At 55.9% G+C, this 26,140-nt stretch overlaps 2 protein-coding genes, 1 long non-coding RNA gene and 1 pseudogene across 14 annotated transcripts in view; 3 read left to right on the top strand and 1 right to left on the bottom strand.

Moving 5' to 3' along the window:
- Nucleotides 1-1,551: 1,551 nt before the first annotated feature.
- On the top strand, nucleotides 1,552-9,091 carry LOC107500559 (zinc finger and SCAN domain-containing protein 2). 6 transcript variants are annotated; one of them, XM_016125945.2, is made up of 3 exons: nucleotides 1,552-2,004; nucleotides 4,240-5,142; nucleotides 6,756-9,091. In XM_016125945.2, the coding sequence occupies exon 2, from the start codon at nucleotides 4,268-4,270 to the stop codon at nucleotides 4,877-4,879; it is 612 nt and encodes a 203-aa protein (XP_015981431.1). In that variant the 5' UTR covers nucleotides 1,552-2,004; nucleotides 4,240-4,267; the 3' UTR covers nucleotides 4,880-5,142; nucleotides 6,756-9,091. The 6 variants fall into 6 exon arrangements, with proteins under 6 accessions (XP_015981431.1, XP_015981430.1, XP_036086590.1 ...); XM_016125944.2 differs by having other exon boundaries at nucleotides 1,996-2,097; XM_036230697.1 differs by lacking the exon at nucleotides 1,552-2,004 and adding an exon at nucleotides 2,021-2,167.
- A 1,363-nt stretch (nucleotides 9,092-10,454) lies between these two features.
- Nucleotides 10,455-13,734, top strand: LOC107500557. The gene is made up of 3 exons (XR_001594557.2): nucleotides 10,455-10,636; nucleotides 11,047-11,191; nucleotides 13,294-13,734. It is a non-coding gene; the product is annotated as an uncharacterized LOC107500557 (long non-coding RNA).
- Nucleotides 12,881-12,999, bottom strand: LOC118611083 (annotated as a pseudogene).
- Nucleotides 13,735-16,731: 2,997 nt separating the features above from the next.
- The window catches only part of LOC107500556 (GTPase IMAP family member 7), a 42,089-nt gene continuing 32,680 nt past the window's right edge, over nucleotides 16,732-26,140 (top strand). The window contains exons 1-6 of one of the 7 annotated variants that reach the window (XM_036230681.1): nucleotides 16,732-16,815; nucleotides 16,898-17,086; nucleotides 17,518-17,626; nucleotides 17,724-17,926; nucleotides 22,104-22,776; nucleotides 25,632-25,677. In XM_036230681.1, the coding sequence (XP_036086574.1) occupies nucleotides 17,868-17,926; nucleotides 22,104-22,776; nucleotides 25,632-25,677 (778 nt within the window). In that variant the 5' untranslated portion in view covers nucleotides 16,732-16,815; nucleotides 16,898-17,086; nucleotides 17,518-17,626; nucleotides 17,724-17,867. Of the gene's footprint in view, nucleotides 17,087-17,517; nucleotides 17,627-17,723; nucleotides 17,927-22,103; nucleotides 22,777-25,631; nucleotides 25,678-26,140 lie in introns of all 7 variants that reach the window. The other 6 variants (XM_036230682.1, XM_036230683.1, XM_036230680.1 and 3 more) reach the window with 6 other exon arrangements.

Genomic DNA, 26,140 nt, shown 5'->3' with positions numbered 1-26,140 from the left:
CGATGTCGCGGGCCCTCGGCATTCCCACTGAGAGGTGATGAGCTTCAGGTGCCAGCCCCCTTCCCCCCGCCCCCGCCGCACCTCCCCCAGCTGTGTCCCTTTTTCTTTCTGGTTTGGAACAGCTTACCCACACAATGCTGCTAAAAATATGGGCGGCATCCTCAGGTATTTTACTGATTTTGCTTTTGAAAACCTGGGCAGTTTACAAGTGTCCCCATTTCTCCTGTAGCCTACAGGAGAGATGAAAGCGGGTCTCTCTGGCAGGTGACGACGTTTGCAATCCGGAGCAGAAGCGCTGGGAGGTGTGGCTATCCCATGAGCAGGGCTACAGCGCCTGGGCAGCGGGGGCGGGGTGTAGGGTATCATCAGTGGTTAGGGGTCCTGTTGTTACTGCTTTGGCTCTAGGGACCATCTATGCTGGTAGATTCATTTTGGGGGACTTCCCAGAACTCCTTCTCTGTTGCTTCTATTTCAAACACCAACCTCCTTGAGTTGTCTGACTTGTGAAGTCCCAAATGCCTTAGTCGGATGCTTCTGGAGCAGCATGGACGGGGGCAGGGGTCCCCCAGAGGCTGAGAGCGACTCCGGGTGGACCTGCCGGGTTAGCCTGGTCCACATTGTGAGCTGCGAACGCTGACCTTCAGGTCTGGTGTTGGGGGGAAGGGTTTGATTTTGCCGCCAGTGGACCCCACCTGGAATCCTTTGGTTCTGGGCTCTGAAAGGCACAGTGGCCACCTGCGGGGAGGCTTCACGAAGCCGGGATAGTGCTGCCCCAACAGCCACATCCACTGCTGGCTGTGAGGAGCCCTGCCTCTCGGAACCCCAACTGCCTGGGCCTCGCGGAATCCCAACTGCTCCCCGACCTGGCAGCTACGGAGGGGCCACGGAGAAAAAGGCTAGTCAATGCTCCTCTGGCCCTTTTACCTTAGGTCACGTTCCCTTCCAGCCTCAGTTTCTGCGCCTGAGAAATGTGAATTCTGAGGGACTGTCTCTGGGCGAGGTTGTTACTTCTGACCCAAGTCTAGGGGTCTAGGTACCAGAGTGGTGCAGGGAGAGTAAGCCGGGTGGTGGGCCTGCCTTCTCGTCCAGGCTCTGCCGCTTACAGCCGTGGGTCTCAGCTGTGGCGAAGCTGCTCTGTGCTTCAGCTTCATTTTCCCATCTATAAAATGGGATGATAACACCTGTATCACCTCGATGGCACAAGGTTATTGGAAGGCTCCCAAGGGAAGACAAATGGGAAAGGGCTTTGCAGGAAGAGAAGTAAGGTGTATGTAAGGAGTATTATTATTAAATGACAGTTGAAAACTGGCACGGAGCCCAGCCCTGTCCACACCAGCTGCTTTCCCTGGGCGTTATAAGCAAGTGGCTCTTTCATGAGATATCTTTGGGTTCATTTTTGAGGAGGAGGGGACAGTAAGGCTGCAGTTTCTTCTTCCATCCCTCCAGGCGTCCTAGTGGCTTAAGGGGGCCATATAGGAAGGCAGGCTTCGGCAAAGCTGTCACCTCGGCAGTTCTGATTCTGTTCCTTCCACTGCTGTCCCCTCCCCCAACGACCCCCCTTTGCTCAGAAAGGCCCTGCGGCAGGGGCTCCTGGCTTCACCCCCTTCTCTCTTCTGCAAGGGAAGGCTTGGTGCCTCCAGCGCCCCTAGATTCTGTTTCCCCGGCTCTGGGCAGTTAGTGGGCCCGGCTAGGGAAGCCCTGGCTCAGGATGAGGCGGTCGCTAACTGCTGAATTGGGGCCTAAGGAATCCTGAAATGGGAACGGCCGAAGCAGGGGTGCCGGGAGCTTGGGGCGACCCGCTCGGCGTGCGTTCTGCCCCCGGAACCGGCCCTCTCCTGGCTCCCTCTCCAGCCCGGCGGGCGCAGGGTCCAGCAGCCGTTTTTCCGCCAGCCAGGTTGTTGGCGAGTTAGACCTCCCAGCCTCACGGGGCTGCTGTGCGGCTGCAGCGACGTTGGCGACTGCGGCGCTGCGGAGGAGACGGAGGTTCTCGGGAGGCGGCGCCATGTGAGTCCCGGGCCGGCCCGGGCTGGGGCCGCAGCGGGAGATTACCGTATTTATCGAGGCCCCTGCCGGACCCTTGGGGGCGGGTCACTGCGGGTGCGCTACCGTATTTTCCGGGAGCCGCGCAGACCCTTTCTGGGAGTGGAAAGCGCCGCGACTTAATTACGTATTTACCCAGGGTCGCGTGGTTCCCCCAGGGGCGCTGCGGGAGCCGGGGGTGGGTTGCATTCATTCCCCAAGGGAGCTGGGGCTTGCAGCGGGGTGGGGCGGGTTGCGGCAGCAGGGTGGGAGGCCTACGTGTTTTCATAGGGGTGGGGTTGCGACGCAGAGTTTACCATATTTCTCCAGGGTCACTCTGGCCCCTGGAGTTGGCAAGGTTGTGCCGGGGTGGGGTGTCCGGTGGGTGGGGTCAGCTCTTCTGATGGAAGCAGCTATTCGATAAGAACAGCGGCGCAGGAGGCTGGTGGTCTTTATGGGGGCGAGGGAGAAGGGGCGCGGGAGTCGCTGCAGGAGAGTTAATCGTGTTTGCCTTGGGCAGCGCAGACTCCAGAGGAAAGAGCCACCGCTGGAGAGGAAGGCGCAGGGGCGCAGCCTGGGCTGTGAGTGTGGGATGGGGCGGAGGTACCTGGGGGAGCGAGGGAGGCCATGGCCTTGAACCCTCGCCTCTGCGGGGTCTTGGTCAGCAGTATAGCTGGGGAGAGCGGAGAGGCTGCCCAGTAACAAGGCCAGGCTGAGGTTGGCCAAGGGGTCTGTGATGATGATGTCTTTGCAATCGTCAATGCAGTGGCCCCAGGAAAGACTTGTGGGTGGGGTCTACTGCAAGTAGTACTTGTCCCCTTCTCCAGGTGAGTGTGTACCATCCTGGCCTGAGGGTAGGAGGAGACAGATGTTGTACTCCTGAGACCCCACTCTGCAGATAGATTGACTGAGGTTGTCGTAAGCAGTGAGACCTGGAAGTGTGGAGAAGGCCTGCGTGGAGGTCCAGGGGACCAGCCAGCAAGCCTCCCTGATGGCAGTGGTGGGGGGATGGGGGGGGGGACAGGGGAGTGGGCGGTGCAGCCCCTCGGGAGCAGGCCTCAGTGCTCTGCAGGAGCCCAAGGCTTCGGTGGCATGGGGGTGGCAGCAGCCGACAGTACCCTACAGGAACAGTGGCTCTTCCGGTATGGATGGCCCTGCGGTTGCTGGGCTGATGGCGGTGGTCTCGTGGGCAAGTGTGTTTTCAAGGGAGTTAAGCTGGTGAGCAGCTAGTACCTTGAGAAGAGCTTTCAACGGTGAGTAAGGAAACTGAGGGCCTAGACCTGGCTCACCTTGCTGTGTGACCTTGGGCAAGTTGACCTCACTGAGCCTCAGTTTCCCCATCTATAAGGTGGGGTTTGTTCGGCCCTGCCCCTTGCTCAGGGCTGTTGTGAGGTCAACAGAAAGCAATTTAAGAGGAACACAGTGCCTTGGGGAGAGGATCCCCAGGAAAACCAGTGAGGACTGGATGGAGCTGAACTTGAGGATGCTTGTTGGACACTGTGTGCTGCTTGGCCTGGGCCAGGCTTTGCTGTGGGGACGCCAAGAGGAATGAAGCTGAGCTGAGCCTAGGAGCTCATGCCCCGGTTCAGTGACTCGCAAACTTCATAGGCATGCCTCGTTTTGATAAACAAAGGGTTGCTGCCCTCAGTGTTAATTGAGGCTACTTTCACGTTTAAAGGGTTTCGTTTTGTTTCTTCATTTAAGTTTTGCAAAAATATCTTTAAAGCACCGTGATCCCACCCTTCCCGTCAGATTGGGGATGCACCTACCTACCCCTTCCATGAGGCTCTGGTTGGAGAGATAAGACGTATCCAGGTGCAGGATGAATTTGCCATACTAGGAGCCCCTGAATATTGCCCATTGGCATTTGTCCAAGGCCTCGCATGGCCTCGTACGGCAGGCACAATGCTTGATGCTGGGTATGGACCCGCCTGCAGTGTGATGATTGAAGGTCACAGGGTTGGGCCATGTGGCTCAGGAGGGGCTGGAGGGGTCAGGGAAGGCTTCCACCAGGCACTCGAGAAGGGCCTGAAGGAGGGGCCGGGTGTGATGAGAGGAAGAGGAGAAATAAGAGAGTCCAGCAGGGGACGCTGGCTTGAGCAAGACTGTAGAGGGACAGGATGGACGTTGTGCGGGGACAGTGGAGCGTCCCTCCCTGACCCTGGGGCTGGCTAATCCTCAGGTCCCTCCTGACTCCTTTCTCTGCTTCTGCCTCCCCAGGGGCTGCTGACTGCAGCTGGACGTGCCCATGACCGAGCTGGCGTCCTCCGGGGGCGGGTCCCCTGCGGGGGACGGGGAGGAGGGCCTGGGGGACGAGCGAGGCCTGGTCATCCACCACCCTGCGGAGGAGCAGCCCCACCGCTGCCCGCTGTGCGGCCAGACCTTCTCGCAGCAGCCCAGCCTGGTGCGCCACCAGAAGGCACACGCCGGGGCGGGCCGCGCGGCCGCCTTCGTGTGCCCCGAGTGCGGCAAGGCCTTCAGCGTCAAGCACAACCTCGAAGTGCACCAGCGCACCCACACGGGCGAGCGGCCCTTCCCCTGCCCCGAGTGTGGGCGCTGCTTCAGCCTCAAGCAAAACCTGCTCACGCACCAGCGCATCCACAGCGGCGAGAAGCCTCACCAGTGCGCGCAGTGCGGCCGCTGCTTCCGCGAGCCGCGCTTCCTGCTCAACCACCAGCGCACCCACGCGCGCATGCCCGCCCCGCACCCGCGCCGCCCCGGCGTCTTCGGGGAGCGCCGGCCCTACTTCTGCGCCCGCTGCGGCAAGAGCTTCGCGCGCGAGGGCTCGCTCAAGACCCACCAGCGCAGCCACGGCCATGGGCCCGACGGCCCGGCGGCCCATTTAGGCCGCGTGCTATGAGATGCTCAGGCCCGGACGCCGGCTGTTCCCCGCCCCCGAGCTGCGGCGGCTGCGAGCCCCGGAGATGGCGCTGGGCTGCAGCGCCCCCTCTGGATGGGATTCTGGGAGACAGGGAAGGCCAGCTGGGGGCCTCGAAGGAGTGGGCTGCTGCCTGGCTTTGTCGCCACCTGCTGCTTCTCGCCACGATGCTCTGGCTGGCAGCGCACAGCTACTTTGGGCGCCTGCGATGGTTTTCCTCCTTGGGCTCACCTGGCCTAGAGCAGGTGAGACCCGAGGGCTGGCCCGAGCTCCTCTTAGGCTTGCGAGGATGGGGGTGGGGTGGGGTGAGCGATGTCTGGCGCGGACAGGTGGGGGAGGTGGGGCATACTGCGCTATCGTAGGTCTCTCTATGACCAGCTTTTTGGATCTTCATTCCGAGTTTGTCAGAATGGAAAGCGACACGGAGAAGGCCACACTCCACGATCCCCCCCTCCCAACCCCCCAAGGTCTCCTGGCTCCAGCATTTACTATCTGGTGCCCTTGGGAGGACATTTCACTTCATGACTCAGTTTGCTCATTTGTAAATTGGGCTAAAGATGAGGGATGTTGTGAGGCCTGTAATTACCATCACTGGATGGGAAATGGTGACGTCACTGGCCCAGAGTGAGTGTCGTGTGCCAGGCACTGCGCTGAGCTGGGCTCTCCGGAGGCAGACACAGGGCCTGTCCTCTGGGGTGCCATGCCTGGTACTCACTCGGGGTGACAGGGGCCCTTATACGGAACAGACTAGAAAGTGCTGGTGGAGAGGTGACTGTCATCACCCGGGGCTGTTCGTTGGTTGGAACTGGGTCCTGGGGATGAAGAAAGGTGACCCAGGGAGAGCAAGGGTGGACGGAGGACTCTGAGGCAGGAGTCTTGAGCGTAGAGGCTCATACGTGCCCTGCGGAGGACTTCGTGGCTGGCGAGAGGGGACACCCAGAGGAGCACATTGACCTCAGAAGTGCAGTTCAAGACCTGGAGGCTCTGTAAGGACAAAGCAAAGTGAGACAAGCAGGAGCCTCAAGGGTTCTGGGGTCATACAGGGCAGGAGGAGGTGAGGCCCCCAGCCGAGAGGCTTGACCAAGGTCATGCAGTGAGAGAGTGGGGAGCTGGGACTTGCCCCAGGCCTCTGAGCTCAGGTTGTCACTCTGAGGCATGGGCTGCTTCAGCCACTCGGCCACTGAGGAAGCCGAGGCTTACCCAGGCTTGCCCCCAATGACACTTTGAGTGGGACAGCGGTACAAGCGTGTGCCTTGTTTTGGGTTCTGGACCCCAAGACCCTTCGTCTTAAGAGAGCCTCTTACTGGTGGGAAGATGGAGCTATAAGATGTAGGAACGTGACTGGGGACCATGAGGCAGGAGCCTGGGCAGGCGTGTCGCTGGGCGGTGTGGTTGCCTGAAGGGAATGGGGCGTCCGCAGGGGCGGGCTGGGAGGAAGGAAGCTGGGGCTTGGAGAGGACCTAAAGCCACAGGCGCCATGCCCAGTACTGTGCTTGGAGCTGGAGACCTGGTCCTGCCCTCTGCCCTTCCTCAGAGCTCCATGGCTCCTCAGGGACCAATTGCCCACTGTCTCCTGCTCCTAGGTGGCTAGCGCCCTGTGGACTAGTACTTAGTGACAGAGATTAAGAGATAAACTGAGACCTGGGGCATCTGGAGCCAGTCACCAAAATGCCCTGAAGCCAGGTCGTCCAGGTCGTCTCATCTGTACATGGATTAGTGATCCTTGAGCGTGTGGCAGGGGGCTAAGAGGACCAGCTAAGAACCCTGGGGAGTTGCAGGTGGCCCAGCCCCAGAGGGGTGGTGGGCAGGGCTGTGTCACATGCCAAACCTTCCCTCATCTCTTTGTTTCTTTGAACAGATGCGGACTGGGCAGGACCCCTGGACAGTTTGCAAGGCACATCTGGGCACAGGGACTAGGAATGCCCCTGGGGGCCTGCACCCTGGCATGAGGACATGTGCCCTAAGAAGACCTACCTCGGGAGGTGCCTGGGAGTGACAGCAAGGGGGACCAGTGGAGCCTAGGATCGGAGGCGGGTTCCGTGCCCTGGTGGAGAAACTCCCCGGGCCTGTTGGGAGTCATGGCGGCTCGTCCTGGCTGCCTGGCCACGGACCTCCACTCCTCTGGCAGCAGGGCCCGCGCCTGTGTGGAGAGCTGGCTTCTCCGCTCCCGCCTGGCCCACCAGGGACCGGAAGTGACTGGCCTAGGGGGACATAGCACATCGGTGGAGACCTAGCTCTGCGGGCGCCGCCTCCCCCGGGGGAACCGTACTCGCAGGCCTCGCCCTTCAGAGCAGTGGTTCCCTTCACTCTGGGGGCGTGAAGCCCTTTGAAAACCTGAGGGAGGTTATGAACCTTCTCCCCAAGAAAACACACGTCCTCACGTAGATGCGAGAATCAACCAGCAATTCCCAGGACTCCTGGACTCTGGGCTGGAACCTCGGCTCGGGGACCCAACCTGCCGCCCTTTCCTTAGCTGATGGGCCATCAAACCAGTAGCATTCCGCCACCCCATCCCCCACACCGGTCCTCCATCCTTTGTTCAGGAATAAAGAATTCTGAGGAGGGGACCCTGTTAGTACTGTCTTCTCGCAGACCTAGGAAATAGTGCATCAGGCGCCCGGAGCCGCAGGCCTTCCCCAGACATTGCCGGAGGCTCGCTGGGCTGGCTTCGCTCCGCCCTGGTTTGGGGTTGCTGGCTCTGGCTCCCTGGCTGCCGGCTTCACAGTGCATCCCGGGCTCCTGGCTTGGGCTCCCATGTCACTGCAAAGGTTGCAGGGAAAGCTGGACCTTCTGTGGGTGCTGGGTGGGGGCAGGAGTGGGGCTGAGCCTGCCCTGGGGAGAAGGGGCCCTTGTCTGGCAGCCACACCCGGGTGTTCATCCTCAGCCAGGCACGAGGTGGAGGAGGCCGGGGAGGGGGGAGACGGAGCCTCACTCCTGGAGCCAGTGGCTCCGGGCAGCGAGAGAGAGGCGGGCAGAGAAGCTTCTGTGTGTTCTGAGCGTCCCGCAGAATAGGCGGCTGGGCAGCACAAGGCCAGCAGCAGGGCGAGGGCCCCTGGTCTCCACAGCGAAGCAGGCTGTCCCGGAGCTGGCTCGCCGGCCTCTCTAGAATGAACTACCAGTCAGCAACGGCATGAGCCGCCAGGGCTGGGCTGGGTTCTTGATGGCAGCCAGACGTCACGAAGCTGGTTACGGTCAGCGAAACCCTCGGGGGTGGGGAGAGGCCTTTAGTCACGGAGTTTAGATGGAAGGCCATCAATGCAGGCTGTACGGGGGACATAGGAGTCGAGTTTAGGTGTGTGGGGGTCCCAGGGGTGGTCTGGTCAGGGGTGTTGGGAGGCCCTGGGCTTCCCGAGCTGGGGTCTTGCTCGTCCTGTCTCCGATGCAGTTAGGTGCACGGGGTCTTGCTGACCATCCGCCCTCTCCCTCATCCTGGGATAGCAAACCGCTTGCTCTGGGGCTGCAGAGAGAGAGCAGGCGGTCTGTGCGCCAGGAGCTCCTGCTCGCTCTGGCCAGCATGGAGGGAACCTCACAGACTCGCCCCTCCCCTGCTGATTGTTGGCTCGTCTCCTCCCTCCCCTGTAACCGGGAGTCCTCCTTCCAGCCCCTGCCTCCCCTGGATTTGCTCCTATGGGCCACACCTCTTTGCCTCTGCCCCGCCAAGCCCCCCACAGCACCAGGCCTCGCTTCCCTAATCCTCCCCTTTCTCATCTGAACAGCATCTGTGTTTACACAGCAGTCCTGTACTCCAGCTTCCTGTGTGTGCGTACATGCACATGTGTGTGTGCATGCATGAGCACGTGTGTGCATCTTAAATCTCCAACAAGACTATGAGCCCCTGACGGCAAGGGACGCGTCATTTCTCCTTGAACCTCACAGGCTCTAGCACAGGGCTGGATTCATGACACTTAGGACAAACTTTCCGACTGGTGGGCGGTTGATGCTGGGAGCCGTGGGGGGCTGGCGATGGCAGGTGTGAAAGGGGAGAGGGCATGTGAGTTCACTAATGGAGGCATTTCATTGGGCTGTGGACCATAGGAGGCCTCAGGTCCCCCTAACTTGGGGCAGTGGGTCAGGAGGGACCGCCCCAAGGCCATGCAGAATTGTGCGTAAATATCCTTCTAGGCTTGATATTTCCTTAGGTCAGCGACACCCCCCCAGAGCTGACCAGGTGGAATAAATGTTCTGTTGACATCAGTTGGCGTGAGGAGTGGTCATTTGGGGCTCGGCTGGGCGCAGGGGGGGTGGCCTCTAGCTCTGCCTCTGTCATTTCTTTAAGAGTCACATTCAAGGTAACCTGGCGGCTGTAGGAAGCATAGCTCAAAAGGCACAGCAATGAATTAGCTTGGCCCCCGCCCCATCTGGATAATGACGGCTGTTTGAACTTGGGCCTCAGGTGAGGGGCCCCCTTGCAGTAGCCCTTACTGCTTGCTCAGCCCACGGCTGAGAACCTTCGGGCCATTCCCCTTGGTACCTGACAGGTGGGCTGCTGAGAACACTCAGGTTCGAAGGCCATCTCCAGTCACGTCCCTCCTGATTTTAATCTTGTCTGTAACATAGGGAAAGTAAGTCACGCTCCTTCTGCTTTACGGAGTTGCTGCGCGAATCCAGCAAATGCATAAATTGTGACCAGCAGAGAGGCCCCGGTTTGCCGTCACCACCCCCTCCTGCCGGTAATGCACCTGCAGCTGATGGCCGCACTCCTCAGCCCACGAGGCTCCCAGCAGGAAGCGCGGCCAGCGGCTGTGTCAGGCCTGTGAGCAGGAGCCGAGGCTTGGGAGAGTGATTTCCCGCCTGTCGGTGGTAGGGGGCTGGGCCCGATCCTGGCGGAGGCTCACTCCGGAACCTGCCTTCTGTGCCTGGCTCTTGGCCCAGGTTTGGGGCTGCATTAATTGTCCTCCCAACCAAGGAGGATCCCGAGAGGTAGTAACTCAAGGACGGGGCCTCTGGAACCTGATGCTCTTGGGGGTGAAGCTGGCAGGACTCTCGCTCAACTCAGATTGACAAAGCAGAAAGGGGAACTGGGGAGCCCACGACACTGAGAAGTTCAGTGACTTGGTGGCAACACCCGGGCCCTGGCCCGTCTGGGGCTCGGCTCTCCCTCATGCTGGGAGAAGCAGGAGCAGCTGGCCCTCTGCCTGCCCGGGGCTCAGTTCCTCCCCGAACAGTCCGAACCAGCTTCGCGGCCCGCTCTGGTTGGACACGATGCCGGTGTCCAGACCAGTCGCCGCAGCGGGCCCGGGGAGCGAGGCCTCCTGAATGGCCGGGCCTGGGCGCTTGCTGCCAGTGAGGGGCCAGCTCCACCCGGAGCCGGAGGTCTGAGTGTGGGGAAGTGGCGATGGCCAGGGGAAAACCAGGGGTCGGAGGTCGGGGAGGGCGTCCAGGGTGGCAGAGCGACGCCCTGCTACTGCCCGTATGGGAGTTCGTCCTAAACGCAAACGCAGCCCCACTCCGGACTCCAGATCGGAAGCTGCCCTTGAACCACGTGCCCAGGCAGTCCGCGCAGGCAGGCGCTCCGAGCTGTCGTCACCTTTCCACCTCCTTTTCGACCCCTCCTGCCTAAAGGAAGGAGGACGGAATGTGGTGTTTTCCTTAGGCAGGCTTCTGGGGCGCAGAGGCAAGATGCTGCCTCCACCTCGGTCCAGGAAGCCGGCCACGGTAGCCCCCGCCACACGCCCTGGGGACCGGAGCCTGGGCCGGCCCGGCTTTGTGGGAATTTACTGTCACTACAGAACAGTACAGGTAAGAAAGGCCCAGAAAAGGCCCAGTCGGGTGCAGGCAGCCCACCGGAGCAGTGCCCACACCCCCGGCTCGCACCCCCGTCCTCGCACCCTCCCCGATGCCCCGGGGCCCCTCTGTGCCCTCCTTCTGACCCCTTTCGAAACACCGCTAAGCCTCTCTTTCCTCACCCTAGTAGTGCCAAGGGAGAGGATGTCTGCCGTGGTTGCTGCGGGCACCCTTTCCAGGCTGCCCGTGCCCCGCCCCCACCCTGGCACTAGGCCAGCTCTGGAGGGGGCAGTGTGCTCAGAGCTCCCCAGGGATCGGATGACACTGGTCTGCAGCTGAGACCACAGCCCTGGCTCCCTCCCTCACCCACTCCCGCTCCCCTTCTCTGGAGAGCGCTCCCCCACATTCCTGTTCTCCTTGAACAGTCTCAGGCTCTGCTTCTGGGGACCTGGACCGAAGGCAGTGTCCCTGAAGAATACACACTCAGAGCATCTTGCACATAGAAGAGGTCGTGACTAGAGTCCTTTTTCTGGCAGTTCTGTGTGGTGCTGGTTACCTGTAGTCTCTCAGGTACGTGGATTAACGGTCCGAGGTGGTCATCTCCTTTGCGAGAGGCCAGGCCAGAGGACCTAAGTGCCGGCGTGGCTGCCCCTCACCGACTACTCTAAGGTCCCTGTCAGTGGGCGACGAGGCACAAAAATCTACTTCAAGGCTCAAGAGTCGGGACCTAATCTGACCATGTCCCCACCATTTAGCCAAGGTCCCCACCATTTCGAACCCCAGTTTTTCGATCACGAAGGGAGCGGTGTGGATGGGTCGCCCGCTGAGGTTTCTCTCAGGTCTGAAATTCCGCAGTTTCTTCCCCATGGCTTGTGTGGGCTTTCTCAGGAGGGGAGGAGCAGAGATCACATAGGCTGGTGACAAGCTGTGTCCAAGGCTTCATGAGATGGCAGCCAGCCCCCGTGTGCAGCTGCGCCCCGGGGACGGCACCCCCATCCCTGGTCCCTCCCTCTGGCCAGCCTCGATCCTTCCTACGGCTGCCACTACCTCTGCTCTGTGGCACACGCTCCGAGGACTGGAGCTGGATGCTTTTTTCTTCATGCAGGAGAACTGCGGTCTCTTGCCGCAGAGACGGAAAGTCACCTTGGGGCGGACTTTCCTTGATTCTGGAAGGTCATCCCTTCCTTTCTGTTAAACCCACATAAAACGAATACCCAGCAGGATTCTCATTACTCTCTAACCAGCCTTGGGTTAGGGAGGTATTTCAAATGTGGATGCTTCAGACCAGTGTGTTAGCTGTTGTGTTGAATAATGGTGCTTTTTAAAAGGCTGTTGTTAGACAGGGCACCTGGGGACAAGGGCCTGAGATGCGAGCAAGACCTGAAATGCTCTCCTTGGTGACGGGCTGAGCCGGTCCTTCCCCTGGCCTGTGGTAACGTGCTAAGGGACAGGCGGTGTCCCCAAGGTTGGGTTTAAAGCATGCCGGTTCCAGAGAGCCTGTTTATAGAGCAGCGGGAACTGTGGAGCAAGAAGGACCCTGGCGATGGGTGGCATTGACAGCGCACGTGGGACCTGAGAGGTGGGAGAGGCACCGGCTGAGGGACAGAGGGGACAGCCAGCCCCCTGCATGCCAGCGCTCCCAGAAATCGCTGGGCGGGAGGAGGGAGGTATGGGGCTCCTGGAGGAAGAATGGCCGGGCAGGCGGAGTTCCAGGGGCTGGGGAGGCTCAGTGTTCACGTGACCGTGAGGGCCAGGTGTCCGGGCGGTGCCCGCTGCTTTCCCACCCCCCGCCTGCGTTTCTTCCTGGTGCTGCTGCCTCGTGGTTAGGGCCTGTTCTTCTCTTTCCTGATGCTGCCGTCGGCTTCCTCGCCACCTGCTCTGTGTGTACGTACCCTCTTTGTCTCAGTCACTGTCCCTTGAGGGCATTCTTCTCCAGGCATGGCCGAAGTTGCTAATGAGTCTGGACAGTCATATCGCAATATATAAATGTATCAGAGTAATACGTTGTACACCTCAAATTTATACACTGCTATATGTCAAATTTATTCAATTAAAAAAACCGAAATAGGCTGGCTGCATATTGACTCCAGACTTTAGCAGATGCCAATGAGAGGGTGGCACCCTCTAGTGCACATTTGGAGAGCTGATGTCTAGTGAATCAGACTTTTTTTTTTAATAATTTTTTTTAGGCAAGGCAGCCCTTGGTTGACCTCACAGATTACAAAGATCTTATCAGCTTAAGAGCTCTCTTATTTTTTATTCCTGCAGCACCTGGTCTTCCTAGGTGGTCTCCCATCCAAGTACTAACAAGGCCTGACCCTGCTTAGTTTTCGAGATCAGACGGGATCGGGCTTGTTCAGGGTGGCATGGCGGTAGACATGAATCAGACTTTGTAAGGAGGGCTGTTTCTCTGGTGTCCTGAGGCCCACCTGCCACCTTCCTACTGGAATGTATAAGTCAGGGACCACCTAGCTTGTCAGTAAGTATTTGTTCAATGAATAAACGGAACCACGAGGCTTTTCGAAGTACCCTCTGGGAAGAGAGTCAGAATAATAGATTTGCGAAAGTAAATCGTCCCCTTAGAGATGAAATGAAGGTTGATGGCAACCACAGAGGAGAAGAAATTGGAGGCAAGGAAATCTGACATGTGTTTCTTTTCTGGGTTTCAAAAGGAAATAAAAAGAAACATAGAGTAACTTTCCAAAGACAATCAGCCAAAACACCGGTGTTGAAGGTTTACTCACAGAAGCCTAACCCGAGAGAGGAGGCCTGCGATGAGGTAATACCCCAACTTTGAGCCCCGCAGTGGACGGGAGAGATGCCCGCCACCATCTACAAGTAAGTCTTCAAAATGTGGATGTTACTGGGGAAATTCCAACGCTTATTGGATATTTGACAATGCAGAATTACTTTTTTTCTTAGTTATAATTAGGTTGTCGTGCTTATGCTAATCAAAGTCTCTAACTTTTCAGAGATACATGCAGACTGAAATGGTATCTGGAATTTGCTTCGAAATGGTCCAGGGGGTGGCCTGAGAGGCTGGGACTAGCTGCGGAAACACATTGGCCCCATGTTGATAATTTGAAATTAGGGGGGAGGAAACTGAGAGCCCGTAAGATACACTCTTCTCTTTAACATCGTCCTATGTCAGGAAATTTCCATGATAACAAGTTAAAGTATATTCGTACCTCATCCTTCTAGCTTTTCAAAAATTTCCTTTATGATACTCCTAAAAAACCTAGGTGTTAGGAGGAGGGGAGCGTTTGAGGCTTATTTATGTATTTTATTTATTTTAAACAAACTTTAAAAAATTATTTTTAGATAAAGTAAAGAGTAATGTGTGGATCGAAGGATATAAGCTTTATTAATCTTTATTAAAAATTAAAAAAAATTTCCAGTTACAGTTGACATGTAATATTATATTAGGTTCAGGTATACAGCATAATAATTAGACATTAATATTACCTTACAAAGCGATCGCCCCAATAAGTCGCCCCCCTGGCACCATATGTAGTTAGTACAATATTATTGACTTTATTCCCTGTGCCATACTTTACATCCCTGTGTGTTTGAGGCTGATTTAAAGTTTTGGTTTTGAGCCATTTCCTTTGGTCCAGAAGGACCAAAGGCTGATGGCTGAGAGGGGGAGGAGCTAAGAGCACCCCTTTGCTTTGACACCTGCCCCTGGGCTTTGATTTCAGTCCTGCAAAGCAAAGGTTCTCATTACCTCAGGGAAAAGAACTCTCTGTGCGTGCCCACAGCTCAGGATCTCGCTTTGGTCTGGTGGTTTCTCCTTGCCTGACTTGGAGACTTTTGAGAAGATGCGAACATATTTTTATCCTGTTCGACCTGACTTGGAGAGGGCTAGTGTGATAACGTAAAGGAAGCAGGGATGAGTCAGGACCTTCGGGCTTCTCCACCCTCAGTATTTGTCCTGTCCCCAGCATCTCAGACTTAGTGTCCCCATGCTGAAGTGCTTGCCCCCCCCCCAAAAAAAAACCCACCAACCTCTCACAGCCCTGCCTCCAGGAAAGCTGTTAGGAAGTGCTGTGATTCCAGACTATTCCACAGCCCATCAGCCCGGGTCACTGCCAGCCTGCATGTGAAATCAGAAAATGGTGTCCATTCTTCAGGCTAAAAGTTTTAAAATAAGCATATTATTTCTTAATAATTCTTGTAACAAATAAAGACTCTGAGTAAGACATTTAATTCCATCAGAAAATTGGCAAAATATACAAATTGAGTTACAAGACACTTTACTGCCATCTGCCCAAACTGTGGCAAACACGCATTTCCTGTCTTTGAACTAAAACAACATATAATGACATTTTTTTTTGAAGTAAGTAAATGTCCAGGCTGAGACTGATACCCTTCGATGCGGCAACCTGCATCATTATAATAGCGGCCCTGAATTTGTCTTTCTAAAATCCTTTTACTGTTTCCAAACACATTACAGATCTGTTCTCTTTTCCACCGTCCGTTTCCACTGTCACTGTATTAGTTCGTGTCCTTTATTCCTAGCCTGAACCATTGCCGTAGCCTCTAACTGGTCCTCCTGCCTCCGGCCTGCTCCCCCTGCGCCTCCCCCATGTCCCAGCTGCTCTCGGCACCCGAAGGCTGTGTGTTTGCCACGCTCCCTCTGCGGGAGTGTCCTTCGCTGGGAGACTTCCTCGTGGCCTCCCGGGTTTAGCTTCCCTGTGCATCTTATCATCTCCCCCATCTTAGGACCCGCCACAGTAAGCGGCCTGTTTGCGGTTATTTCTCCATCTTGCAGGGTGTATAAAGCTTCCTCTGTGTTCCCACGGCACCCCAAACCCATCTCCATGATGCGTGACACTATTTCACAGCCATTGGTTTAGTCTCCTTTCCCATCTTTGACCAAGCTCCTCGACTTGGGCATTTGCCTTGTGAGGCTTGGAGCCCTTGAGTCACTACACTGCAAGTCCCTGGTAGCCTGCACCTTGCTGGCATAACTTGTGCCTTCCTGGCTTGTTTGCCTCTGGAAGTCAGGGCCCTCTCTCCCCCTACCTGGAGAGTCTGAGAGGGGACAGGGAGGCCCAGTGTTTCTTACCGGCAGTTGAGTGCTGTCAGTCCTCTGCCCTTGTCATTAGCCACAAAGCCACCAGGGGGCAGCAAGCCCCCATCCTTCCCTAGATCCCTGCCCAGCCGGAGGATCATTTCGCAAAACCATCAACTCAGCAAATAATCAACTCCCTAAGTCATCGAGTTGTTATTTGAAGCTTTGGTTTTACTCAGGTGCTCCCCAAGGGTTTAATATGCTATTTAAGAATGAGAGAGCTTTTTCTCCACTCAATTTACTCGATACTACTGAACTGTGTCTTTAAAAGTGGCTAATATGGTAAATTTAATGTTCTGTTCCGTTTGGGGGAAATGACAGCTTAGCCTGTGAGTTTGCGCCTGAACCCATCTTCGCTTCTGGCTCAGGCACAGCTGGGACGAACCCCGCTGGCCAGACAAAGTCTTTGTCCGATCCTTCAATGGATCCAGTTGACATGAGTGGAACTAGAGCCCGAGGGTGGGAGGCTTCCCGGATCAGAGGCCCTTACTAACGGGGTGAGTAGGGTGGTGGACGAGAGAGACTTTGTCAGTTGCCCACCGAGGTGTAGCCCCTGGCCCCCAAACCCTTGGTGGGCAGTGCCTGCACAGCCAGATTTCCTTCAGCTTCTTAACAAGGCTGAGCAGAGGGGCGGCCCCTCAAAGCCTGGTGCTCCCCCCCCCCACACACACACACAGTTCCTCCTTCCTGTGGGGTCTCACGAAGGCTCAGCACCACCTAGGACATTTCAAAGACCAATCTCAGTGTGAAAGTGTGAACTCAGTTCATCACTCAATTCATCGCATGGTCTTGGGCCTCTGCATCCCAATGACAAGTCTTCTCATGCGGGTAAACTCTAAGGAAATGACGCTAAAGGAAAAAAACCCAGTCCCACCCAAAGGGACAAACACCGTCTGAGTCCCCCAGTAGAAAGTATCTAAAGTCACTAAAATCATAGAGACAGAAAGTAGAAACGGGGTTCCCCGGGGTGGGGGCGGGGGCGAGGGGTAGAGGGGGAATTAATGTCTAATGGGTGCAGAGATCCCAGTGTCGAGATGGACGAGCTCTGCACACCTTTGCACAACCGCACGAGTGTACTCGACACTACTGAACTGTGTCCTTGAAAGTCGCTACTATGGTAAATTTAATGTTGTGTGTGTTTTACCATAATAAATTAAATTTGCAGAAGTCTTGCTCAGTGTTCAACTTCCTCGTCACAGGAAGCTGCTGGACTTTCGTGTCCCACCAGAGGGGGGCGGTCCCGCCCGCTGCTTGAAAGCATCGCGCTCCCAGTTCCCAGCGCTTAGTCTGCGGGTTTCTCAGGCCGGGCTTTGGGGTGTCTCCCAGCGAGGAGGGAGGCGAGGGACTGTGACAGGACCCGGTAAGGCTGCTTCGGGGCACACACGGAGGTGAGCGCTGCCGAGAGACCCGTCGCCTTCGCGTCCCCAGCTGGGTGCCGGAAAGGGTGTGGGGTGCGCCGAGAGGGGTGGCAGAGCCCGGCGGCCCCGCTCGAGGCCCCTGCAGGCGCCCCTGCTTCTGTTCTCGGCGCCGAGAAGCCGCCGCCGCGGCCTCCCGGGCCCTCCACGCGGCCGTAGTCTCTAGGGACCCTTCTGAAGCCGGGCCCGGGGCCACACCGTCCCGCCACCCTCCCTCCTTTCTGCCGCTGCATGGTTGAGCGAACCCCAGGAAAGTGTGCGCCCCGCTCCCCGCCTCCCCCCCCCCCAAGCCCAGCCGCCCTTCACGTTCACCCTGTGACCAGCGCTAACTCTGAACGTCCCCTCTGGCTGTATTTGGGCCTCGATTTTTATTTATTTATTTATTTATTTTTTATCGGTTTCAGGAGCATATTACTCTGGTTAGACATTTACACAGTTTTCCACGCGCCCGGCTCTGCGCACAGCCAGGAATTAAGGACCAGGAGGCGCGAACGGAAGGCAGACGGGCTCCAGGTACAGGGGCCGATCCGGCGAGTGGGGAGCGGCGGGCTGGGGTCTGGGAGAAAAAGGGTTGGGGGAGGACAAATCGGTCGTGAACACCCGTTCGCAGAAGCCTCTTCGTCGGGGAAACGCGCTTTGCCAGAGCCCCCCAGGCCCCGCCAGCCAACGCGCCCCGCCTTCCCGGCCTCGGGGCTCCCGCACCCACTTTCCGTTTGCCTGAGGAAGAGGAGCGGGGCCTCCGCCCGGCACGGCAATGGGGCAGGCAGGAGCAAAAGCTTCTGAGACGGAGATCCTCTGGGGAACAGGACCAGGGTAGGTGCACGCGCCGGGCTGGCAGGTACCCGGCCCCGCGGGGGCGCGCCCTCCCTGGGGTCTCTGGGAAGCTGCTCGCGTCCAGCACCGGCCTCCGCAGCCTGGCGCCGGGGCCCCACAGAGGCTTCCGGTCGGTGCGGGCGGGGGGGGGGGGGGGAGAGCCCAGGGCTGAGATGACGGCTTCGGTGCGGGGGTGGGGGGGGACGGGAGGGAGGGCAAAGAAGGCGGGTGGGGGTCCACACCCAGGAAACCCGGGTTTTACAACTGTGCCGCCAGCAGTGCCCCCCCAACCCCGGACCCTGACAGTTTGGACCCCGATTTCCCGCATTTTCAAATATTTCCCAGCCTCGGCGCAGTTGGGGTGCGGGTAACTGAGCAGGGGAGGCGGTCCAGGCTGCCAGGAGCAGTGTGTCTGACTTTGCCAGCTGGGCTGTCCCCCTGGGAACTCCCTCACCCCTTCCTGCCCTGCTGGGACGGAGCCCTCCCCGGGCCGGCTCTGGGCGTCTCTGACCCCCTTTTCCCATGGGAGGAATCCTGGTCACCGGAGGCTTGGCGTGGAAGCCTGAAACGTGTCCCCCTTGGGCTGTGTCTTGCGAGAGGGTGGAGGCTGCTTTGGGGACTGAACTAGAGCCCTGGAGAGAAAGTTTTCCTGTTTGTTTGTTTGTTTGTTTGTTCTCTCTGTGGTCTGGAGAGGGGTCTGGGAGAGGATGGAGGGAGATGTGGGCTGGTGAAGGAGACCGAGCGAGGGGGGCGGGCCTGGTTTCTTTGTGTCCTTGAGAGTATTTTCTATATGCGCGGGAGAAAATGGGGCAGGTTGGGCGATTTTATGTGTGCGGGGAGGGTGGGGGAAAGAGAAGAGGGGAGGGAGGAGGCTGGGGGTAAGGAGGGAGGAAGGGAGGGAGGGGAGAGAGAGCCAGCTTAGAACCCTGATTCCATACTGTGTGCTCTGCCGAAGTTTAGCAAATGCTCATCAATTTAGCTGCACCGTGATGGGCAACCATGCAAATAATGGTGTTTACCTGGGAAAAACTCGCTTTCTTCTTCAGAACTGCTGGAATCTCTGCTTATTTACCCACCCTTTTGTTTTGTTTTGTTTTGTAATTAATGGACAAAAATATAGCATTTCACTGGCTTGGGATACAATATAAATTCTCTTATCTCCCTCTGCACTTCTGAAAACTGTTTTTCTTTGTTCCCTCCCCTCCTCTCTCTCCTCCCCCCATGATCACTCACTTAAGGCCCTCCACTGAGCACAGGCTGCATGTCAGGGGCTCGGCACCCAGGGCCAGACAGGCATGGTCTCTGCTCTGATGGAATTTCATGCTAAGGGCAGGGGAGGGAAAAATCAAAAAGTAGACAGTGAACAATATCGAGTAGAAACAGCGTTATGATGGGGATAGAGGGGGGACATGGGGCTGAACCAAACGGGACCGGTCTCTGGTCTCGTGGAATTTACCGGTGAGTGGTGCGGGGGCCAAAAAGAAAGCAGTAAGCAAGCAGGTCCACAACGCGGAAGATGGTGGCCGTGGGTGACAGGGAGAAAAATAGAGCTGGGAGCAGGCGCCGGGGAGTGCTGCTGGGACGCAGAGGGGGGCCGCTCTGAATCTAGGGTGACGCCAGGCGGCCTCCTGCGCTCCAGGGACAGCATGGCAGAGACCCTAAGGAGAGCGAACCTGCCCGCGTCCGGGGGGGGCATGTTCTAGCTCAGAGGAACGACCAGCGCGAAGCCCCCAGGATGCACGTTTGGGGAACAGCAGGGAGGCTGAGGCAAAGCAAGGGGATGAGGGCGAAGGGGCGGCCGGGCCCGGGTCGGCCAAGGCCTCAGACCGCGACAACGCCTTTGTCACCCCCTTCGAGTGGGTGGCAAGACACTGAGGAGACTTTGCACTAAGGGGTGATATTAGCCATCTCTTGTTGGGTGATCGCCTCCCTGGGAGAAGGTTGGAAGCAGGGAGACCAGTGATAATGTTGTTGCAGAAGTCCAGAAAAGAGCCGATGGTCAGTTCCACCTGGACAAATCAGGAAAGGCAGGCGTGACATAGAGGTGACACTTGAGCCGAGCGGTGAAGAATGGAGAGGAATGTTCCAGGCGGACGGGAGTTGAGGAGAGGAGCGCAGGGAAGGGCATGTGGGACATCCTGGGGAACTGGAGATGAGGTGGCAGAGATGAGCTGGGGGTCCCTGGAGGTGAGACGCGCCCACCATCACAGGCCAGGCGTTTTTCTCAAGCCCACGTGGAACAATCACGAAAATGTTATTGGGCCAAGAAGTATTTGATACAGATATTTGATACAGATGTCCTCGGACCAGAGTGCAATGACATGAGAAATAAATAAAAAGGAAGCCAGTCTCCTGATGTGTTTTTAAATTTCATAATCACCGCTCTCAATTTATAGATCGAAAAGAATCATCTTTGGAATTAGAGCCTACTTAAAACTGATTAACAGAAAATTAGTTTTTTCCTTTATCTTTTTGAAGACAATACTACGAATATGTCAGTTCTTTTCAAACTAAGCTATAAATTTAAAATTTCAACACGATTCCCTCCAGAGAATGCCAAAAGCCCTCTAGAAGATTAAAAAGCTGAGAATAGTGAGACAGTGTTGAGTAATGGCAAGGTAATAGGACCTGCTCCGTTGGGTAGTTAAGACCAGGGAGCACTGTTTAAAGTCACGCCGATTAGGTCATATCGGTTTCATACTGCAGGCTTTCTGGTTCAGGGATAGATTAAGAGTTCGACGGACATGACAGGGAACTTGGGGACAAGCTCCTAAGAATATGGGCGCCTGGCATGTGGCAGAGTCATCAGAGAAAGGACGGTGGCGGGAACCTCGGCTCTGTGTGGACTCCGACTCAGGAATGCGCATCTGTCACGAATGAGCCTCTCGAACGTGCACGTTTCCACACACCTGTCACCTGTGAGGGTGCAGGTTCCGATTCGGAGGGTCCGGGTTGGGGCCTGGGAGCCCGCGTTTCGCACACACACCCAGCTGTTGGCAGTATTGCTAAGCCGTGAGTCACACTTTGAGTAGCGACAGCCCAAATCGTAAGAATATCGAGTGTTTATTTAACAAAGAGGTGGCCTCAGCTCGGCGATGTCCTCAGGGACCCTGACATCCTTCTGCTCTGCCAGGGCTTCAGCTCGGTGGCGCATGCTGACTCTTCGTTTTCCTATTTGCCACCTCACGGCCCCAGGATGTCAACCGCAATTCCAGACACCACATTGGGATTCCGTGCAAGAAGGGGCAAGGGGCGACGACAGGAGCGCCCCACTTAGGTCCGCCCTTGTCTTCGAGAAAACGGCGGTGTTTGCAGGAGGCCCAAGCGAAAGGGCTGCCGTCTGGGCTGTCATCAACTAGAGCCGGGTCACGTGGACGCCCCTAGTGGGAAGGGAGGCTGGCAGAGTGTATCCGCTTCCTATCGCTGCTGTAACAGAGCACCCCAAACTTAGTGGCCAAATAACCACAAGTTTATTATTTTGCAGTTCTGGAGGCCAGAAGGCGTGAAATCAAGGTGCAGGGCACCACCGTGCTCCTTTTTGGGGTCTGTGGGAGGATGCATTTTCTTGCCTTTTCCTGCTTCTGGTGCCCGCCTGCCTTCCCCTTGGCTCTTGGCCCCTTCCTCCATCCTCAGCGCTGGCAGGGAGCCTCTGCAAAGCTCTCTCGAGCTCTGACCTCTGCTTCCTTTCTCACACCTCCTTTTCCTCACTCTGACGTTCCTGCCTCCCTCTCATTGGGCCCCTGGATGAGCTATGATCCTCCACCCCCACCCCCAGGCTCCTAATGACATTGGCAAGGTCCCTATTACCACGTACGGTAAGGTGGTCACATGTTCTGGGATTGGCACACGGGCATTGGGGGAGCGGGGGTGATCACCGCAGTGTCATAGAGAGTGGAGAGTTCTCCCAGGGGGTGATGAGTGTAGAGAGAGGGGCTGTCGGTTTAGCCAATCCACAGTGTCCGACATTTTACCGACACGAGTTTATTTCACAGGGCAGATCGCAGAGAGGGTCCTGGCAAACAGGGCTTCTGGTCGCAGTCAGGTCTGAGTCTAAGACTTGGTTAGCCTAATTCCTCGGGGGAAAACGTGGATCAGAAAGAGAACGCACTTTCTTGCTCTTCTCTCGTTCACTCCGCGCGGGAGCCGAACACCAACATGCTGCTTTCTGTCCCCGCAGAACCGGCCAGAGCCTGCACCTGCAGGGCATATCCCAGCAGGAGTGGCCCCCCAGGGAACTGAGGCTGCTTCTCCTGGGGAAACATGGAGCGGGAAAAAGTGCCACTGGAAACACGATTCTGGGCAAAGCTGTGTTCCCGTCCCACTTCAGTGTGAACATGGTGACGAAAATGTGCCAGAGGGAGAGTATCGACACACCATGGGGGAAGGTCGTGGTCATCGACACCCCCGACATTTTCTCCTCGATGGCTTCTGCCGAAGACAAGCAGCACCACATCCGACAGTGCCTGGAGCTGTCTGCTCCCTTCCTCCACGCCCTGCTCCTGGTGGTTCCCGCTGGCTACTGGGGGGCAGAGGACAGAGCAACGATTAAGGGCATCCAGGAGGCGTTTGGAGCTGAAGCCTGGAGGCGCACCCTCATCATCCTCACCCGGGTGGATGAGTTGGAAGATGAGTCCATACAAGACTACATGTATGGACTCATCTTTAAGAGCAGAGAGGCTCTTAAAGAGCTGCAAGAAGACTATAGAAACCGGTACTGCGCTTTCAACAACAAGGCAGGTGAGGAGAAGCGGCTCAGCCAGGTGAGGGAGCTGCTCCGCAAGGTCCAGCGAGTGGTGGATAAGAACCAAGAACTGTATGCGTCCTGCGGGAAGGCGGGCGATGCATCCCAGGTGAGCGTCCTCGTTAAGGTCTCCGAGGGTCCCTGTGTGGGGCGGAGCGGGAAGCAGATGGGCTCAGACAAGCGAAAGGTTTCGCGCGCTTCATGTAAGGGGCTACTTATCCATTGTCCGGGAAGAGGAGGCTCCGGACGGTAGGTTCCGTTGAGTATTCCCCTTTGGACTTCATTGGTAAATCAGTGGGTCCATTTCCTTGTCTAACTTTACTCCTCATAGTTTTGGACACACAAGTGACTCATTAGTCCCCACCTCTCCTTGGCTTCAGTGAAACTACCGTCTTTTTGTTTCTCCCCCTCTTTCTGGCCACTCCGGAGGTGGCCGAGCCCCCCTCCGATGACCACTAAGAGTTGGTGTCTGCAGGCCTTCGTTCTCGCCTTTCTTCGGGACTTGACACTCTCTCCTCGGGGGATCTCACGTTTTCACGGCGCTGAGCTCCATCCATCGCTAGTGGTCTCCACATTCATCGTTCTGGTCCAGGTCTCTCCTCCAAGCTCTGACTCCTTTGTCCAACTACCACCCGACACCGCCATTCGGCTGTCTTAGAGGACCTCAGACCTAACATGTCCAGACATCCAGTTTCCCCTCTTAAATCTGTTAGACTTCTGCTTACCTCTCAATCTGGTAAACAGGTGTGCCGCTCGCCATGCCCTTCGAACCCGAGCCCAGAGGCCAGCTGCCATAGCACAGCTAGTTTGCATCTGCGATCCGAGAAATCCTCAAGGACCTGGACCCCACCTGCTTCTCTCCACCTGAGCCTAAGCCTGTGCTAGTTCATGCATGATCTGCTAACAACCTTTCCCCTCATTCGTTCTTGTGCCTTACAGCCCGGTCCACTTCACACACGACAGACAGGGTGATGTTTTATTTAATTTTTTAAAAGTTGAATGGAAAATGTATTTGTAACTAAGGAAGATACAAAAATATCCACCTTTGCTTTGAGGAGCTTACGCTTCAGCTGGAGTGACTTATGCATAAGAGCCAAGGTTCGGTGTAACTGAATGTTGGCATAGAGGATTCTGTAAATGTAAGTGCCAAAGACTGTAAAGCAAGCGGGGATCCACCCTGGGGGCCATCTGGTCAGAGCAGGTCGGATAAGAAAGAGCACTTTCATTCTCCTTTATGGCCATCTGTCTGTCCCTTAAAGGCTGCATGGAACAGAAAGGAGAGGGGCACAAAAGGAGTATTTCTCAATGTCACCTGAACGCAACGCCCTTTTATTTAAGATGCTCCAGTGACTTCCCACTGATCTTCAGACGGGGTTCGGAACCTTGACCTCACCAGAGCCTTCTCTGCTCTCAATGCGCTGGTCTCGCTGGCCTTCCCTTTGCTCCTTGAGTTATCCTCACGTCCTCTCTAGAGCCTCAAATGTGCGACTTCCTCTGTCTTGACACTTCCCCTCTCCCGTCCCACCTGTACTGGGTCAGCTTTTATTTATCCATCCGTCTCAGCTTAAGCTCACTTCCTCCCTGATCGCCCCTGGAGCGAGCTCAGGCAGCTCCCCTGTCATCACCCCACGGCTTTCGTCACCCCGAGTGATTCCTGTGACTGTCTTTGCAATGGTCACCTCCCTACGAATTTCTCGAGACGGAACTCAGATCTGTTTTGTTGACCACAGTATATATGGAGATAATATACATCTCAGGGATGGTGGTGAGTATTGAATGAAATGCTGACAAAGTTGTTTGCAAATACGTGAGCGTGGGTGAATGTTCAATAAGTATCAGCCACCATTGTGACTGTTGTTATCATGGAAGCGTTTGAGGTCCAAGTAAATCATGGGGACACCAAGGACTTTAACAATCCAGAGATTGGGCAAGATTTCTAGGACTCTATCATCCAGAAATAAAAATATTACTATGTATAAAGGTGTATATACAGGGATATTTATCACTACATATTTTGAAATAGCAAAACCAGCAATAAGATGAGGATATATCAATAGAAGAATGGTTGCATTAGTTGTAAATGTTATATATGGAACAAATCGCATCCACCACCAAAAAAAAAAAAAAAAAGGAGTTATGTCTACATGTATTGACTTGTGTTGTTGTACAGGACATATTATTAAGCAGATTGCAGAACAGAAAGCCTAGAAAGTCTCTCTCTATGTTCATATCTGCTTCTATGTGTCTGTACAAACATAGGAAACCATAGAAGGATATATATGAGTTAGCACCTGTTACTTTTCTGGTGGAATAGAGATGGAAAGTTATTTTACAATTGTACACATTTGCACTGTAACAATCCTTTAGATTTTAAAAAACGGAAGATTTTGAGCTGGGCTCTGTAAGGCGGAAGCGGCCTGATGATCAGAGCCCAATGAGAGGCGATCGAAGGCGTCAGGGGTTTGGGGTAAGACCCGGTAAGAAAGCACAGGGAAACTTTCCTTGCCTGACATGGAGATTTAACAAAGATGCGGCAAAAATAAAGTATAAGAAGCGTCTAAGAACAGCAGATTCATCGAGGTTATGTATGATCGTTTTCATTTTCTCTGTCATTCCATGACAGTTTAAATGTTGGGAGCGAGTCTGAGGCTTCGCCAGGCAGGTCAAGAGGACATCAGTTGCATAGCTCTCCATCCTCTGTCATCTTCTGTTGCTCGCCTGGGTGGGGCAGGTTCCAAAACTGACTGGATTCCTCCTCCATCTGTACACGAGGTGTGAAGCGAGGCAGGGAGACGTGGGGTGGCACGAAAGCCAGAAAGGACCACGACCGTGGCCTCGATTGGACACATCCTAATCATCGATATATAATTACCCCGGATCATATACTTGTGCCTACATTTCTCTACTTTGTGGAAGATGAGATTTTTAGATCTGTGCGCATCATTTCCCCCCTTTATTTCCTAGGACTGTGAGGACGAAGCTCCGTCTCAGAAGGGGGACAATCCACGTGGTAAGATGATCTTTAAAAAAACTGTGAAGCTCACATTCATGTTCTTTTGAATGCACTGTGCATCAAAGTGAAGTGGGAAAAATATCTAGATAAGTCGGAGCAAAAATGCACCCTGGAAAACCCTGGAAACCTAGCTCAGAGCGGTGCTGACAGCCTGTCTCCCAGGGAACTCCAGCACACGTGAGTAGGTGTGGCACCAGCAAAGATCCCGGACACCATGTGGGTGTCCCTTGACTTCCCCTGAAATATTACGGAGCAAAAGTGGCCTCCCGCGCTTCTCCCTTGACTCGGCCCCTTCTTCCTGGCTCTGGACCCAGTGCACCCCAATTTTTGACCCCTATTGGGAAGGCACTAACTTTCAGAATTCAGTGACGGAGCTCTCAGTACGCACATGGTGATTGCCGTTAATGATACATCCTGCCCTCTGCACACATCGGTACTTACAAATCGACCTGGTTCTGTG

Source organism: Rousettus aegyptiacus, unplaced genomic scaffold (genome assembly GCF_014176215.1).
Source record: "Rousettus aegyptiacus isolate mRouAeg1 unplaced genomic scaffold, mRouAeg1.p scaffold_m13_p_13, whole genome shotgun sequence".
NCBI lineage: Eukaryota > Metazoa > Chordata > Mammalia > Chiroptera > Pteropodidae > Rousettus > Rousettus aegyptiacus.
This window is presented reverse-complemented; position numbering and strand designations above follow the sequence as displayed.

Excerpts from the sequence above, each read along its gene's own strand:
- LOC107500559 (XM_016125945.2), top strand. The coding sequence starts at position 4,268 with ATGACCGAGCTGGCGTCCTCCGGGGGCGGGTCCCCTGCGGGGGACGGG.